Source organism: Medicago truncatula, chromosome 2, assembly GCF_003473485.1.
Source record: "Medicago truncatula cultivar Jemalong A17 chromosome 2, MtrunA17r5.0-ANR, whole genome shotgun sequence".
Taxonomy (NCBI): Eukaryota; Viridiplantae; Streptophyta; class Magnoliopsida; order Fabales; family Fabaceae; genus Medicago; species Medicago truncatula.
In genome coordinates, this window is record NC_053043.1 from 1640376 (window position 1) to 1654659 (window position 14284).

General features: G+C 33.9%; 1 protein-coding gene across 1 annotated transcript; it reads left to right on the top strand.

The window, feature by feature from the left end:
• Positions 1–1756: 1756 nt before the first annotated feature.
• Positions 1757–9271, top strand: LOC11433864 (potassium transporter 7). Its single transcript, XM_003593148.4, has 10 exons — positions 1757–2136; positions 3591–3819; positions 4068–4316; positions 4527–4577; positions 5558–5818; positions 5984–6036; positions 6122–6236; positions 6351–6605; positions 7203–7725; positions 8317–9271. Exons 1-10 carry the CDS (start codon positions 1858–1860, stop codon positions 8849–8851), a joined length of 2550 nt encoding a protein of 849 aa, XP_003593196.2. The 5' UTR covers positions 1757–1857; the 3' UTR covers positions 8852–9271.
• The last annotated feature ends 5013 nt before the right edge of the window (positions 9272–14284 follow it).

The window sequence follows — 14284 nt, forward strand, 5'->3', positions numbered from 1 at the left end:
AAGACTAATACTTTGTTTTGCTTTTGCAGCTTAGTTTATTTGTTCATTTTTTTCTCGAAGTCCCATTTTATGGTAGCTGCTCGAGCATTATAGGACTGTTTATTGATCCACACAATTCATAAAACTCATTTTCAGGATAACAGGAGTAGAATACAAAAGGAATGATGTTTTGACATTGAAATTTTCATGAAAAATAAGATACTTTTCATTGTTGTGCAAGTTTTTTTTTTTTTTTTTAAGGGATTGTTGTGCAAGTATTTAAAACGCATGTCCATTGTAAAATAGAAAAAGTAAACGAGATATAGATAAAATTATACGCTATCACATTACATGATATAGGTATTTTTGATGCTCAAATAACATAAACGTATTGAAAAGGAATCAACACACGTGTTGTGAATCCGGGATTCAAATTTCACATCAATACAAACTATATGATGTGTGGAGTAAGTATCAATGACAACCAACAACCAAATATAAATAAACCACAAGCAATAACAACAATATATAGACTTAGTCTGTAATCAAGTGTATAGCAAAACCACAATCCAAAAGGAATAAACAAGATAAAGAGAGCAAGGAAAAGATAACAACACTAAGAAATATTCACTCAGTTCGGTCCAACTTGACCTACTCTGGAGGAGAGATTGATTTCTCCAATCCACTATCAATGAGTTCTTACAAAGAGATACAAATGGGTTACAAGATATTAGCTTCAACAAGCTCACAAAGAACAATCCTAATTTCTACCCATTTTTCCAATCTCACCAATGAACAAGACACTCATGATTTTCACTCTCTCAAGGTGTTTACAATTGTTTCCCAACTCTAGAATCTAACCCCCAAAAGAGAACCAACCCTTAGCCTTTGATTTCACTAAGGATCTTCTCTTTTGGTTTCACAAGACTCACCCAAGTTGCTCACAAAAGACTCTCCACTCATGTGTTTCCCAACCCCATGAATCTTCCCCAAAAGACACCAACCCTTTTCACAAGAGCCCCCTCTTTTGGTTCCCCAAGATTCACATCTTGAAGCTTTGAACCTCACTCAAAGACCCTCAACCTTTAGTATCTAAAACCCTAAAAGTTCCCTCCTTTGGTTTCCATGAGATTCACCAAGCTTACACAACAAATAGGTCATGGAGTGCTTAAAACGTGTTTTAGATCTGTCAAAATCGTGTCACGTTTTCCAAAATCGTGTCACGTTTTGCCTTCAGAATCAAACATTCATTCGGCATCAGAAATCGTGACACGGTTGCCAAAACGTGTCACGATTCTTCACTTTTATGAAGACTCAATTTTGAGTCATATACCAACAACACGTAAAAAAAAAAAGGTGTAGAATAAAGACATTATACCACTATAGTGACACAAACGACAGTTATTTGAGTTTTTTAATCATTTGATCCAAGGTTCAATCATTTTTCATGATTCTACTTTATCATATTGATATATGAAATAAAATATTTATATAAATCTAGATTTAATTGAATTTTTGAGAGGATGTGTAATTGGACGTGCCTATAAAGAATTATTTGTATATAATTTAGCAAAATAGATTATCTTTTTCAATAAAAATTGATTTAATTGAGGTCGTAAGTTCAACATATCATCAAAACTTTTTATTTTATAAAAAAGAAAATAAATTTCCTTTGTTATGATCATGATCAAATAATAATAATAATATCATGTACAAAAAAAAAATGTAATAAATTTCATAAATAAAATGTAATAATATGAGACTTGATTTTATATGAGATAATTTAATTCAAGTAATTTTCCATTGGTGTATGTCTCTCACTCTCACACATGATCAGACACACACACCCCAGAGAGTAACTAACTGTTGTTGAAATCTATGGCAGAAGAGAGTGGTGATGAAATCAACGGTGGATTCTCAATGGACTCAACTGAATCACGTTGGGTTTTTCATGAAGACGATGAAGATGAAGACGCATCTGATATTGAAGAATACGACACCGATTTGAGATTCAGAGGACGTGTTAATGTACATGATTCAGAAGAAGAAGAAGATGAAGATAACGCTGAACAAAAACTCATTCGTACTGGTCCTCGAATCGATTCCTTTGATGTTGAAGCTCTTGATGTTCCTGGTGCTCACAGAAATGACTATGAGGTTCTTTCTTTTTCTCTGCTTATTGGAATTTTGTTTTTAGATTCTGTTACTTATTTTAGAGTTGAATGTTGAAGATTTGTTGCAATGCTTATTTATGAGGTATTTTGTTTTTAGATATGCTAACTGAAATCGAGTGAAGTTGTACTTGGGCGCTATTTGGATTTACTTATTTGAGTTTATCTACTAGCATAAGTTTTGTTATACTGTTAGGGAGAACTTATGAAAACACAATTTTCACTAGCCTTTTTCAGCTTATTTTCATAAGTTCTCCAATATTTCACAAGTTTTTTTCGGCTTATTTTCCTAAGTTCTACAATATACTAGCTTTTAAAATCGGCTTATAGCATATAAAAAAAATCTAACTTTATTTTATCTTTGTTTTTTTAAATTTATAAAAACAGCCTATGTAAGCTCAAACATAAGATCTTATCATGATAAGCACTTCTGCTATAAGCTGCAAATAAGCTGTTTATCCAAACAGGCCCCAACTCAACTGACAATTGGCGATATTGTTAGGTTGGACACTTTCACTGAGGTTTGAAATTTGAACCCAGGACCTCACAGTTGCGTGCGAGTTTACGTGCGTGACCAAAAAAAGAAATAGAGTGGAGTTTATTTATTTTTTTTTTTTTGGTACATAGGTGGAATGACAATAACCACTTGAAAACTCACACACAAGTGGAGGATCCCTGGTTGGAACCCGAGTCACGGCGTCCAACCTAACAATTTTGGTATTTGCCAGTGGAGCTATGACTTGTTGACAAATAGATTGGAGTTTAGTTTAGTAGTTGTAGTTGCTTGAGAATATTTTGTTTTCAATTTTATTTATAATCATGTATAAGTTGAAATTTCAGAATGGAAAAATACGTAAGTCAATCTTAAATTTAGTGTTACTAATTCATGTTCAATCTTTCTTTCCATGTATGTGTGTTTTTGCGAAGCCTTATAAATTGTTAATTGAATATTATGAGTTGGTCATAATTCATAAATGGAAATAAAGAGAAAAATAAGTATGAAATTTAACATGGTTTAACCTACAGGCTAAAAAGAGAGATAATTTACTATGATCGGTGAAGATTAAACAAGTACCAAGTATCTTCCAATGTACCGAATAATGAATTCAGATTCACTACAGTACACGTTATCTCTCACAAATTTTATAACTTATCTAATGATTTTACAACACAAGCTACTTTATAATGTATAGTGTCTATAGATGCTTATTTTTGTTGTTGTTCAACTTCTATTATTTTGGATGTTGATAACTTTATTTAGTTTATGGATTGTATGAAACCTACTCCACAATTCACTGGTGCATTATATAAGGCTTGTGCTCACCCTTTAAAATCTGGTGCTGCTCATTGTAAGAACATGAAATTATAAACTGTAGTGAAACATAAAAAATCTGTATATAACTGTTTTATGATTGTTGTCTTCATAATAATTTATTGCAGGATATCGGCGTAGGAAGGAAAATTGTATTGGCTTTTCAGACTCTTGGTGTTGTCTTCGGTGATGTTGGAACCAGTCCATTATATACATTCAGTGTTATGTTTAGAAAGGCTCCTATAAATGATAATGAAGACATTCTTGGAGCATTATCACTTGTGTTGTATACTTTAATCTTGATTCCTTTGGTTAAGTATATCCTGATTGTTTTGTGGGCCAATGATAATGGGGAAGGTATATTAAGTTAAATATTCTAAAATGGATTTAATTTGTATGCACCGTAAAACATTTTTACACATGCATCCAATCAAATCACACCATAGTGCCCACATGAAGATATTTGTGGAGACATTTTAGGAACCAACTTAAGAAAGTGGCACTATCGTGTGATTTAATTGGATACATTGTATAAAAAGTTTTACACCGTCTTAGTGTTCCGACAGTTACGTCCTCAATTTCTAGATGATTTTGGACCAGTGCAGGTGGTACTTTTGCCTTGTACTCCTTGATTTGTCGTCATGCTAAGGTGAGTCTTCTCCCCAATCAGTTACCATCAGATGCCCGTATATCAAGCTTTAGGCTAAAGGTGCCATCCCCTGAGCTTGAAAGGTCATTAAAAATCAAGGAAAGACTGGAGTCTTCTCTGACTCTGAAGAAGGCGCTACTAATATTTGTGCTTGCTGGTACTTCTATGGTGATCGCTAACGGTGTTGTAACACCAGCAATGTCAGGTTATTAACTGCTATTACTTTGTGTATTTTTGAAATTTCTTCGGACTTGCCTTGGTCATGTGTTTGGAATGATACTCATAACATACCTGTAATGATATCTTGTTACATGTGTTCGTGGACAACTGGTCTTTTCATCACCATTTGGCTACTGTTTAGTGTTTTTTTTTTTTTGTATAATAATTCTCACTTTCTATCCATGTCTTGCTGCAGTATTGTCATCTGTTGGTGGTTTAAAAGTCGGGATAGATTCAATCAAGCAAGGTATTACATTAACCAATAAATCAATTCTTTTGTCTGTAACCTGTGCTTGTCAAAAGGCAGTGAAGTTAGGGCTTTAGGCCTGAACACTTTTTTTGCTTAGTATCATTCTCTAGTTTTTTGTAGAAAAAAAATAAATGCCTTTTATTACAGAAAAGGCCCAATTTTAAGCTGTCTCCTTTCAGATGCCTCTCAGAATTTGCTTTATGTCTCACTCACTGTTGGGCAACGCTGCCTGTAATAGTTATGGATGCGTTTGACATTGTTACCATCAAGACCAATTTTAGATGTAAAGATCCGCTGACATCCAACAATCAACTTCCGTGGAGGAAGAGGAACATGGTCTGAAATCCCATACTTTTTAAGTGCGCATGTTTCTTCTGCAATATCCTGGCATTACCCGGGGAAGGAAAAAACTCCACATGCAGTCTTAGGAATGAATAAAGAATTCAAGGACGCTAGGTGTTAGAAAAGACTAAGTAGGTTTAGCTCGATTAGGAAAAATGAACTACAAGCATGTTTCCTATGTTGACACAACTCACAAGACAGTGGATAAATTGGGCAAGTTTGGCACCAATTTATGTCACTTTGCAAGACTGGGGTTACACAATTGAGCATTTATTAGAAGGGGAAATTTGTGTTACTGCAACTATGAGGATGCGTACCGACTTGGTAGAGGTCATTAGACTCGCATATGATGCCAATCATCGAACCTAAACTCCAGTTCTACAGTATTTACTATATTTACATGATAGCGCACAAGCAGAACTGTCCTATATACACAATTTCTAACTATTTAAACAAATATTTGCTACTGAAGTCTATTGACTTGGTTTGAGAGAATGGAAAGCCTTTCATGTTTTAGTTTTGTTTATGAGGGGGTTAGACAGGTGGACATATTAATAAGTTGAGCTGATTTATAAGCTTATGATTTGGTCATCTCTATAGTTGCTTTAATCTTCTCTCAATGTTTAACTATGCAGATGAAGTGGTGATGATTTCAGTTGCCTGCCTGATTGTTTTGTTCAGTGTACAAAAGTATGGAACAAGTAAAGTGGGACTTGCAGTAGGACCTGCTTTGTTCATATGGTTTTGTTCTCTTGCCGGTATCGGGATATACAATCTTCTCAAATATGACAGAAGTGTCTTGAGGGCATTCAATCCCATTCATATCTACTATTTCTTCAAGAGGAACTCAACTAAAGCATGGTATTCTCTCGGGGGTTGTCTTCTGTGTGCAACCGGTAAACAAAATATGCAGGATCTTGAAACTGTGATTGTAATAATAGCATATATTTTTATCTGCCCACAATAACTTCTTTTTTGTGGTAAATATGCAATATAAATGTTACCATTGCAGTACACAACCAGTACAACTATATTAAAATTCTTACTGAACTATGTTGCAGGTTCTGAAGCCATGTTTGCAGATCTTTGCTATTTTTCTGTACGATCAGTGCAGGTAAAGTCGTATTTAGTAGAGTATCATGCTTCTTTCGTAACTTCTTTTGTACTAATATGTGACCCTCAATGGTGCTAATTTGCAGCTTACCTTTGTCTTTCTTGTTTTGCCGTGCCTGCTATTGGGTTATTTGGGTCAAGCTGCATACCTTATGGAAAACCATGCTGATGCTGGTCGGGCCTTTTATTCTTCTGTTCCGAGTAAGTATTGACAAATCATTTTAACCCTGGGTTGTCGTTGCAATTATCTTTCTTTACAGTTGGCTGTTTCAGCAAATTGCAGGATTTTCAAGTAATACTATTCTCTGTTTGCAGGTGGCGCATTTTGGCCAACCTTCCTCATTGCTAACATTGCGGCACTGATTGCAAGTCGGGCTATGACAACAGCAACATTTTCATGTATAAAACAATCAACTGCACTTGGTTGTTTCCCTCGTCTTAAAATCATTCACACCTCCCGAAAATTTATGGGCCAGATCTATATCCCTGTCCTAAACTGGTTTCTCCTGGCTGCTTCGCTGGTGCTTGTCTGCTCTATATCCAGCATAGATGAGATTGGAAATGCCTATGGTAATGATTGTTTTAATGTTTTTTTATGTCTGCAGATAATCTGTAAAATTTATCAGCAATATTTCATTGCTTTGTGAAATTGAAATTTGGTGATAATGTTAATATCACATTTTTGTTGATATCAACATTCAGACCAGAATGCTTTGCATCAAAAGCATGTCTTACTGTAATTATGTGGAAGAGCATTGACCTCCCGCTCATATTTATTTTGAGTGGAGAATCAATAATACAACCAGAGCCTTGTAAAAGAAGACCTGGTTTGCTTAGAGAACTCCATGCATGAGACCCTAAACCCTATTGTTGCCCTGTTTTTTTTCTTTCAAAAAAACTGGCTGTAAGCTCGGAACAAGGCCAAATTGTCAATCTATGTATATGTTTTTCCATCAGCAAGACTTTTATGTTGAACATCTTGAACTTTGAATTTTTGAAATGAATACATCCTGATCGACAATAATTTGCATCTGCAATCTAGATAGAGGGATCATGGCTGGAGAGTTTAGCTTTCTTTGACTTTTGGGCACTGAATTCAGTTCATTATTACTATGTTATTAATTATTAATGAACTCATATCACACCTTTTCCTTTTTCCACTTTCAGGAATTGCTGAGCTGGGGGTGATGACGACGACCACTGTCTTAGTAACCCTTGTTATGCTTCTTATATGGCAAGTACACATCATCATAGTGTTGTGTTTTGCAGTATTCTTCTTGGGATTGGAGTTAACTTTCTTTTCATCTGTTCTGTGGAGTGTGACAGATGGAAGTTGGATAATATTGGTCTTTGCTGTAATAATGTTTCTTATAATGTATGTGTGGAATTATGGAAGTAATCTCAAGTATGAAACTGAAGTCAAGCAAAAATTGTCTATGGATTTGATGCGGGAATTAGGGTCTAATCTTGGGACAATACGTGCTCCTGGAATTGGTTTGCTTTATAATGAATTGGTCAAAGGAATACCAGCAATTCTTGGACATTTTCTGACTACACTTCCTGCAATTCACTCCATGATCATATTTGTGAGCATCAAGTATGTTCCGGTTCCTGTGGTGCCTCAAAGTGAAAGGTTCCTTTTCCGGCGAGTCTGCCTCAAAAGTTATCATATATTTCGTTGTATTGCCAGGTAACCAGATCCTTTTATTATTTACATTTTTGCCTGTGTATTAATAAGAGGGGATGTTAATTTTTACACCCCAGCAAAGTTGCTTAACCTTGGAAAAGTTAAATAGATTATCAAAATTTTACAAACTCACAAGCAAATTAACTGAGGAATGTAGTGAAAGAGAACAAATTTGTAAGGGTTGATTGGAAATGTCTCTAGAAAAGGGAGAGAATTCTCTCTTTCCAAAGGGTTTTTATTCCACAAAGGGTTTACCCTTTTTCAAGAGTGTTAATAGTCAGTTTTTCTATTCTATCAATTCAGATTTCAGAACCAAATATTCTTCTACTATTTAAGTTAACCACCAACCCAGTTATGCTGCTCTAACACTTCACTACCAAAGTAATTTTCTAACTATTTGCTTTGCGTCTGCCGCTTTCATTTTTGTCATGTCTTCTACCAGAAATGGAGCTCCTAAATATTTCATTTAGACATAACTTGTGCAATAGCTTCATGTGAATATCACTTTAAGCGGATCGTTTATTGAAACAATTAATAATATAAGCTGTTATCATTTAATAAAAAGTATTTCTATCTGTGCTTTTATGTCAACAGATATGGTTACAAAGATGTTCGAAAAGAAAATCACCAGACTTTTGAGCAGCTGCTGATTGAAAGTCTAGAGAAGTTTATACGCCGTGAGGCTCAAGAGAGATCACTAGAGAGTGATGGGGATGACGATATTGATTCAGAGAATGAGTACTCAAGTTCTAGAGTTCTAATTGCCCCCAATGGGAGTGTTTACTCACTTGGGGTTCCTCTTCTTGCTGACTTTCAGGATACAAGCGCCTCTGTTTTAGAAGCAAGCACATCAGAGGTTTTAAGTTCCACAACCTCCGATTCCCTGTTGTTTGATGCTGAACAGAGCCTGGAGAGGGAGTTGTCTTTTATTCACAAGGCTAAAGAATCTGGAGTTGTTTATCTTCTTGGTCACGGAGATATAAGAGCAAGGAAGGACTCTTGGTTTATCAAAAAGCTAGTAATAAACTATTTCTATGCTTTCTTGAGAAAGAATTGCAGGAGGGGGATCACAACTTTAAGCGTGCCTCATTCACATCTGATGCAAGTTAGCATGACTTACATGGTTTGAAAACCAATTTTACTGCCCAATGGAACAACAATTTACTTGGAAACCACCATCTGATGGCGTTAGCAGGTCCTCGAAAGGTTTTAATTTGGAGTACACAGTTCAATTTGTTTGCTTGATCCCTTCTAGTTGTTTGGTCTTGTCTAGCTCATCATCAGAAATCGTGCCGATGTTTATTGCGGTTGTGTGTCTGCCATCATCATCGAAATAGGCTGATAACAAAAAGAACAAATATGTTAAAAAAAATCAACACAGCATTATGTATACACATCTGTGAACAATTCCACTTCAACACGAATGTACAACTATATGGACACTGAGTATTGTACAGTGGCATTGAATTGCCTTTACTATAATATATTCCTGTCTTCATGAAAAATTTACTTGGCTGAAATTCCATTGAAATCATTTACTTTTCGTCTATGTTGTGTCTAATGTATTTAGGTTTTTTATTTCACTAATTCTGGAGCGAAGTATTCATGCCTGTGATCCATGAATCACTGTGTCAAAAAAAATAAGGTTGGGCGATAACTCTCAAGATGAATGGTTTAATTCAAGTTGCAACTGGAGCTTACTACATCCCTGAGTTGAAGAATAACCTCCTGAGTATAGGATAACTTAAATAAAAGAATTTAACTATAGTTTTCAAGAGGATTTGACAACACATGCAAAGGAGGAATGGCACTTAAAATACCACCAGACCAAAATTTGTTATTCAACTTTTTGTGCAATTTTCAGGACTCAGCACTTCTATGTAAATGAATATTCATGTTTGGCTCTTGTTGTGGGTCTATTGTCATATAGTAGTCCCAAAAATGGATACAAAGCTTCTTCTTTTTTAATGGCAAAGATTTCATTGATACGGAAAATGAAAAGAGTACTACTTCCACTAACGATAAAAAAATAATATTGACATCCGCCTATCTAAGCTAAGCACACAATCAATCGGTTCACAAACCACTCATAGAATACACATGTAGCTCCCGAGTTTTTTTTTTCAAAAGCCACCGCCAAGAAATACTTTTGATTGTATCTGCCACCTTTAATAATGACAAAGTTTTATCATGTATCCCCAAAATGACGTGTTTACACAGTTTCTAAATTTTCTACGGAACAAGTCTTTGACTCAATCATATTCTGATTCGCCATTTGACCACAAAGAACAAATATCATTCCACCAAGTTCAAAGATTGATTTGCCTAGTTATATCTTGATAATGTCGGAGATTCCAACAATACTTTCCTATGTATTTTGTATGTGTTTTTGACTGTTGACACATGGTTCATAAGGAAGTGAGACGTTAATAATTTGGAGTTTGGTTGGAAGTTAATACTACAAGTTCTACAATATTTAAAAATTTAGGTAACATTAATTATATAAGTAAAGTCTAAATAAGAATTGTTGCAAACATATTTTATACGGTGAGAAAATAGTGAAGTAGGTTGTTTGTCCATTTCATTGTTAATTATTCTTTTTTTTTTTACTCATTTATAAAATTAATTTAGAAAATCTGAACTTAAAACTAACTCACCAAGTCCAAGAACCGATATGATTTGATTCTGAATAAATAAAACTAATTCAAATTATATTTTTTTTTTTATGCTCATAAATTGGCACCCTTGCGATTTATTAAAGTGTTAAAATGGTGAAACTAAATGTAAAATACTGTACAAATAGAGGAAAAGCAAAAACGGAGAAATAACAGCACAAAAATTAGAGAGACTAAACTAACACTTTACAAAGTTCAATTAATCGTCCTTTCTTGTTGGATTGCAAATGTTTCTTCCATCCAACGTTGTCAAGTGAATCCTTTCATGTTAGAACATCCACAAATAGAATTTTACTAGATTATGTCCATTCCTTGGTCTAGCCGTCAATTACCGTTTCACCTATTTTTCTTTGCAGTTTCTTCTGAAGCACGTAACCTATTTTACAGTCATATTTTTTCGGATGTATGATTTTATTTTGGGTAAGTAAATCATTCACAATAATATTCTTTTGTACCCCCATATTTTTTTCTATTTTAACCATACAATAAAAGCAGAGCACCTCTATTTTGTTTTGAAGCAAAAAACCACATCAGAGAGGAGTTAAACCCTATCATCTTCATGGCATCAAAGTTTTCACTCATTCTCAGCATTATTGTCATCTGCACTTGCTAAGTGCTCCGTCTTGTCTCTGCGAGGCTTTCAAAAGTAGTAATGGAGTTGTTTGGAATGTTTCAGAAGCTTCAGCTCTTGCTTCTGTTTGCAAAGTCTCTGCTCTCTCTCTCTAATTGCGGATGTGAGTTTTTTTTTTTTTTTTTTTATTTCTTTATCCCCTGTTTGAGTTTTCTCAGATTTGTATCCCTAGTTTTATTTTTTAGGGTATTATTTTTTACTATAAATTTGGATTACTTGATCTGGTACATGCTCCCTCTCTCTCTAATGATGGGGTACATGATCTGATGATGTAGAAATATCAACTTCGATAAAATAATAAATTTCCTTAAAAGCTTCTTTAAAAAATGTTATATCATCATATTTTAGACCAAATATTTGATGAAGCAATTAAAACTATCAAATTTTAAAATAGAAAATCTAATTCCACAAGATAGTGAAAATGAGATCAAAATTACAGTTAAACCTATCTTTTAGTTTGACAAATATAAGAAATAAATAAAATCAAACGATTTACTTTGAAAAATACAAAACCAAAATCTTTAGAGAATTTATTTTCACACTAACATCTCACACATCCTTCACATTTCAGTTTTTCACATATTCAAATTATATAATCCAAATTATATATATCAGCAGAACTAGACACCCTCAATCATTTCAACAATTACAAATTTTTCCCCGAATTTATCCCAAACCACCACACATTGTGTGGTTCTTGAAGTATTTTTGGTCATATTCATCACATTTTAAGCCTTTTCGACCACCGAACATAAGGTAAGGTCACATTTCTTCAGTCATTTGTTCCTTAATTTAATTTTTTCTTATGTGGGTCTTGAACTAATTCAAATTATATAATGCAAAACAATTTATTCATCATTTCGAATTATATAATTCGAACCAGTTTAGGATGTGCCTAAAACATTTTTTTAAAACTTTTGTGTATTTTTGTTGATTTGTATATGTGATTTTGATTATTTTATATATGGACCAACGTTCAGACGTGTTAGAGGCGGCAATACTACAATGACTGCATCAACCAGACGAGAGCGGTTATAGCAAGCATATGCGGAGGGTTGGATCTGGATCATCTCAGGGGCCACGGGCCTGAGTCAAAACCCTAAGTTTAGGAGGAGGGACCACAAACATCAAGAGTATTTGGAGCATGACGAGGCTGAGGATGCTCAAGATGATGAATTTCCATACGTTGAGAAGGAGGAGGAGGCACCCGAGCTAGATTCATATCCTTGTGGGCCATCACACATGTATGTCCTCCCCCGAGTGTGTGTACCATGTGGAAGGGAGATTTAAGATACTCCGGCTTATATATTGTTGTTATTTTTGTACTAATTTTTGATTATGTATTATCAGACGTGTATTATTTTTGGTTATATTGTTGTCCAACCATATCATAATGTGGATTGTGATGTTATAAGCAAGGTTTAGACAGTTTGCGGTGGATTAATTGAATTTTATGCAAGATACATGTTTCCTTTGACTGTAGGTATAGTCTAGGAACGTTTTATAGCTATAAAAAGTCTTGCATACTTCAATAATTTCATTCACTCTTCACTTTTCATTCATTTTAAAATTTTATTTCTCATTTTTCATTTGGGTGTGATTCATGATATCATGGTCACTGTTGGCAATTTATGTTATTCTCGAAATTGTTGTGTAGTTTTTGTGGGATAATACGACAATCAGCAATGAAGTTTTAATGATAGCAAAGTATAAAAGAAGCTCATAAGGTTTATTCTTTAGAAAATGGAGTATAGCCTTAATGTTTGAGGTCCTTTCATCTTGTTTAGCTTCCATGGACTCTTGCTTGATGATCACACTTGCTATCCGAGCTTCTATATATTCCTGCCTGATAATTACACTTCCAAGTTGAACTTCGAGAGCCTATTGCTTTTTCCTTTGAGCAGCAAGCTTCTCTTTGATCTCAGATTTGAAAACTTCTAGAGCAAAGGTCTCAAAGACCTCTCTCCTAATAAATAACATACCAAACACTAAATTTTTAGCAAGCATCCACATTGCCTAGTGCGAGGTCACAACTCTCAAGCTAGTAAATATGTTTTTTTTTTTTTTAAAAAAAAAAATTTGTAAATGATGTGATAAACATCGTTCACCACTCATACATCCAATTATAAAGTTTCAAGTGTCCGGATAAATATATATAATTGTTTTTTTGTTCAAGTGCAAGACCACCTTAAAAATTTTACTTATGGTGAATAAACAAGGTGTAAGAGGTTCGAGCCGTGATCTATATATATGTAATGCAATGTTTTTATCAACAAAGTTAAACGTAGTAGGATATGAAATCCAATTTAAAAAGTAAATATTCAATATAGTCATTAAACTATCACTATCTCACCAATCAACGTCGACCCTTTAAATTTAGATGCCTTGGGCGAATCAAGAGAGTGGTGCCCTATAAAAAAAAATCCACAAAAAAATGATAAGATTAAGAGAAATAAATGGAAAGACTATTAAACATTTCATTTGACATTGTGCAAGAAGAGCATAGGTATGAATCTTTGAAATGTGAACAAATTAGCTCTAAGCTAGGATCCATGTTTCAGAGTCTAGACTTCGCTCGACAAGTTTAATTAACTAAAGACAACATGTTTATCAAAACAGCACACATGGATCATATTTCAATGTTTATATCATCACAACATTTCATAATTCAATGTTGATTCCTCAAAAGTGAAAATTCGTTTGACTATTAAATAATAAATAAATTGTTTGACAATTGCAATTGACACATACTCCTATCTTATGAAGATATAATCAATGGTATACGACACCTATGCTCTTGGCAATTAATTGATCGTTCTTGTGTTAATAGTTGCATAATTGAGATGGAGAGATGTTTTTATTGGTTAAGTAATTCATTTTAGTTAGAATTAGTTTTTATCTTTGCTTAATAGTTTGTTATGGTTTGTTTCACTAGTTTGTTACATCACTTGATGTATATATAGCTTCATATACTTTGTAAATAAATATTCCAATTCATTCAATAAAATTATATAAGTCTTTTACTCATATCTCTCTTTCTCTCTCAAAACCATAGAAACCCTATAATCTCAATTCCATCTTCTTCTATTGAACACAGTTTTAAGTGTTGGTTTCATTCAATTTTCATACATTGTTCCATCGGTTTTTTCTTTATAAATTGAGATGGAGAGATTAGTCATAGAAAATAAGAATTAGAAAGAAAAGAGACTCACAAACTAGGTAAAATATTGTGACTTTTTTAATATACAAAAGCAAA

Bases quoted from the DNA above. Each gene is read 5' to 3' on its own strand.
- LOC11433864 (XM_003593148.4), top strand. From the start codon at position 1,858: ATGGCAGAAGAGAGTGGTGATGAAATCAACGGTGGATTCTCAATGGAC. The intron at 6,037-6,121 runs GTAAAGTCGTAT...GCTAATTTGCAG, and splicing joins TTTCTGTACGATCAGTGCAG to CTTACCTTTGTCTTTCTTGT. The intron at 6,606-7,202 runs GTAATGATTGTT...TTCCACTTTCAG, and splicing joins TGAGATTGGAAATGCCTATG to GAATTGCTGAGCTGGGGGTG.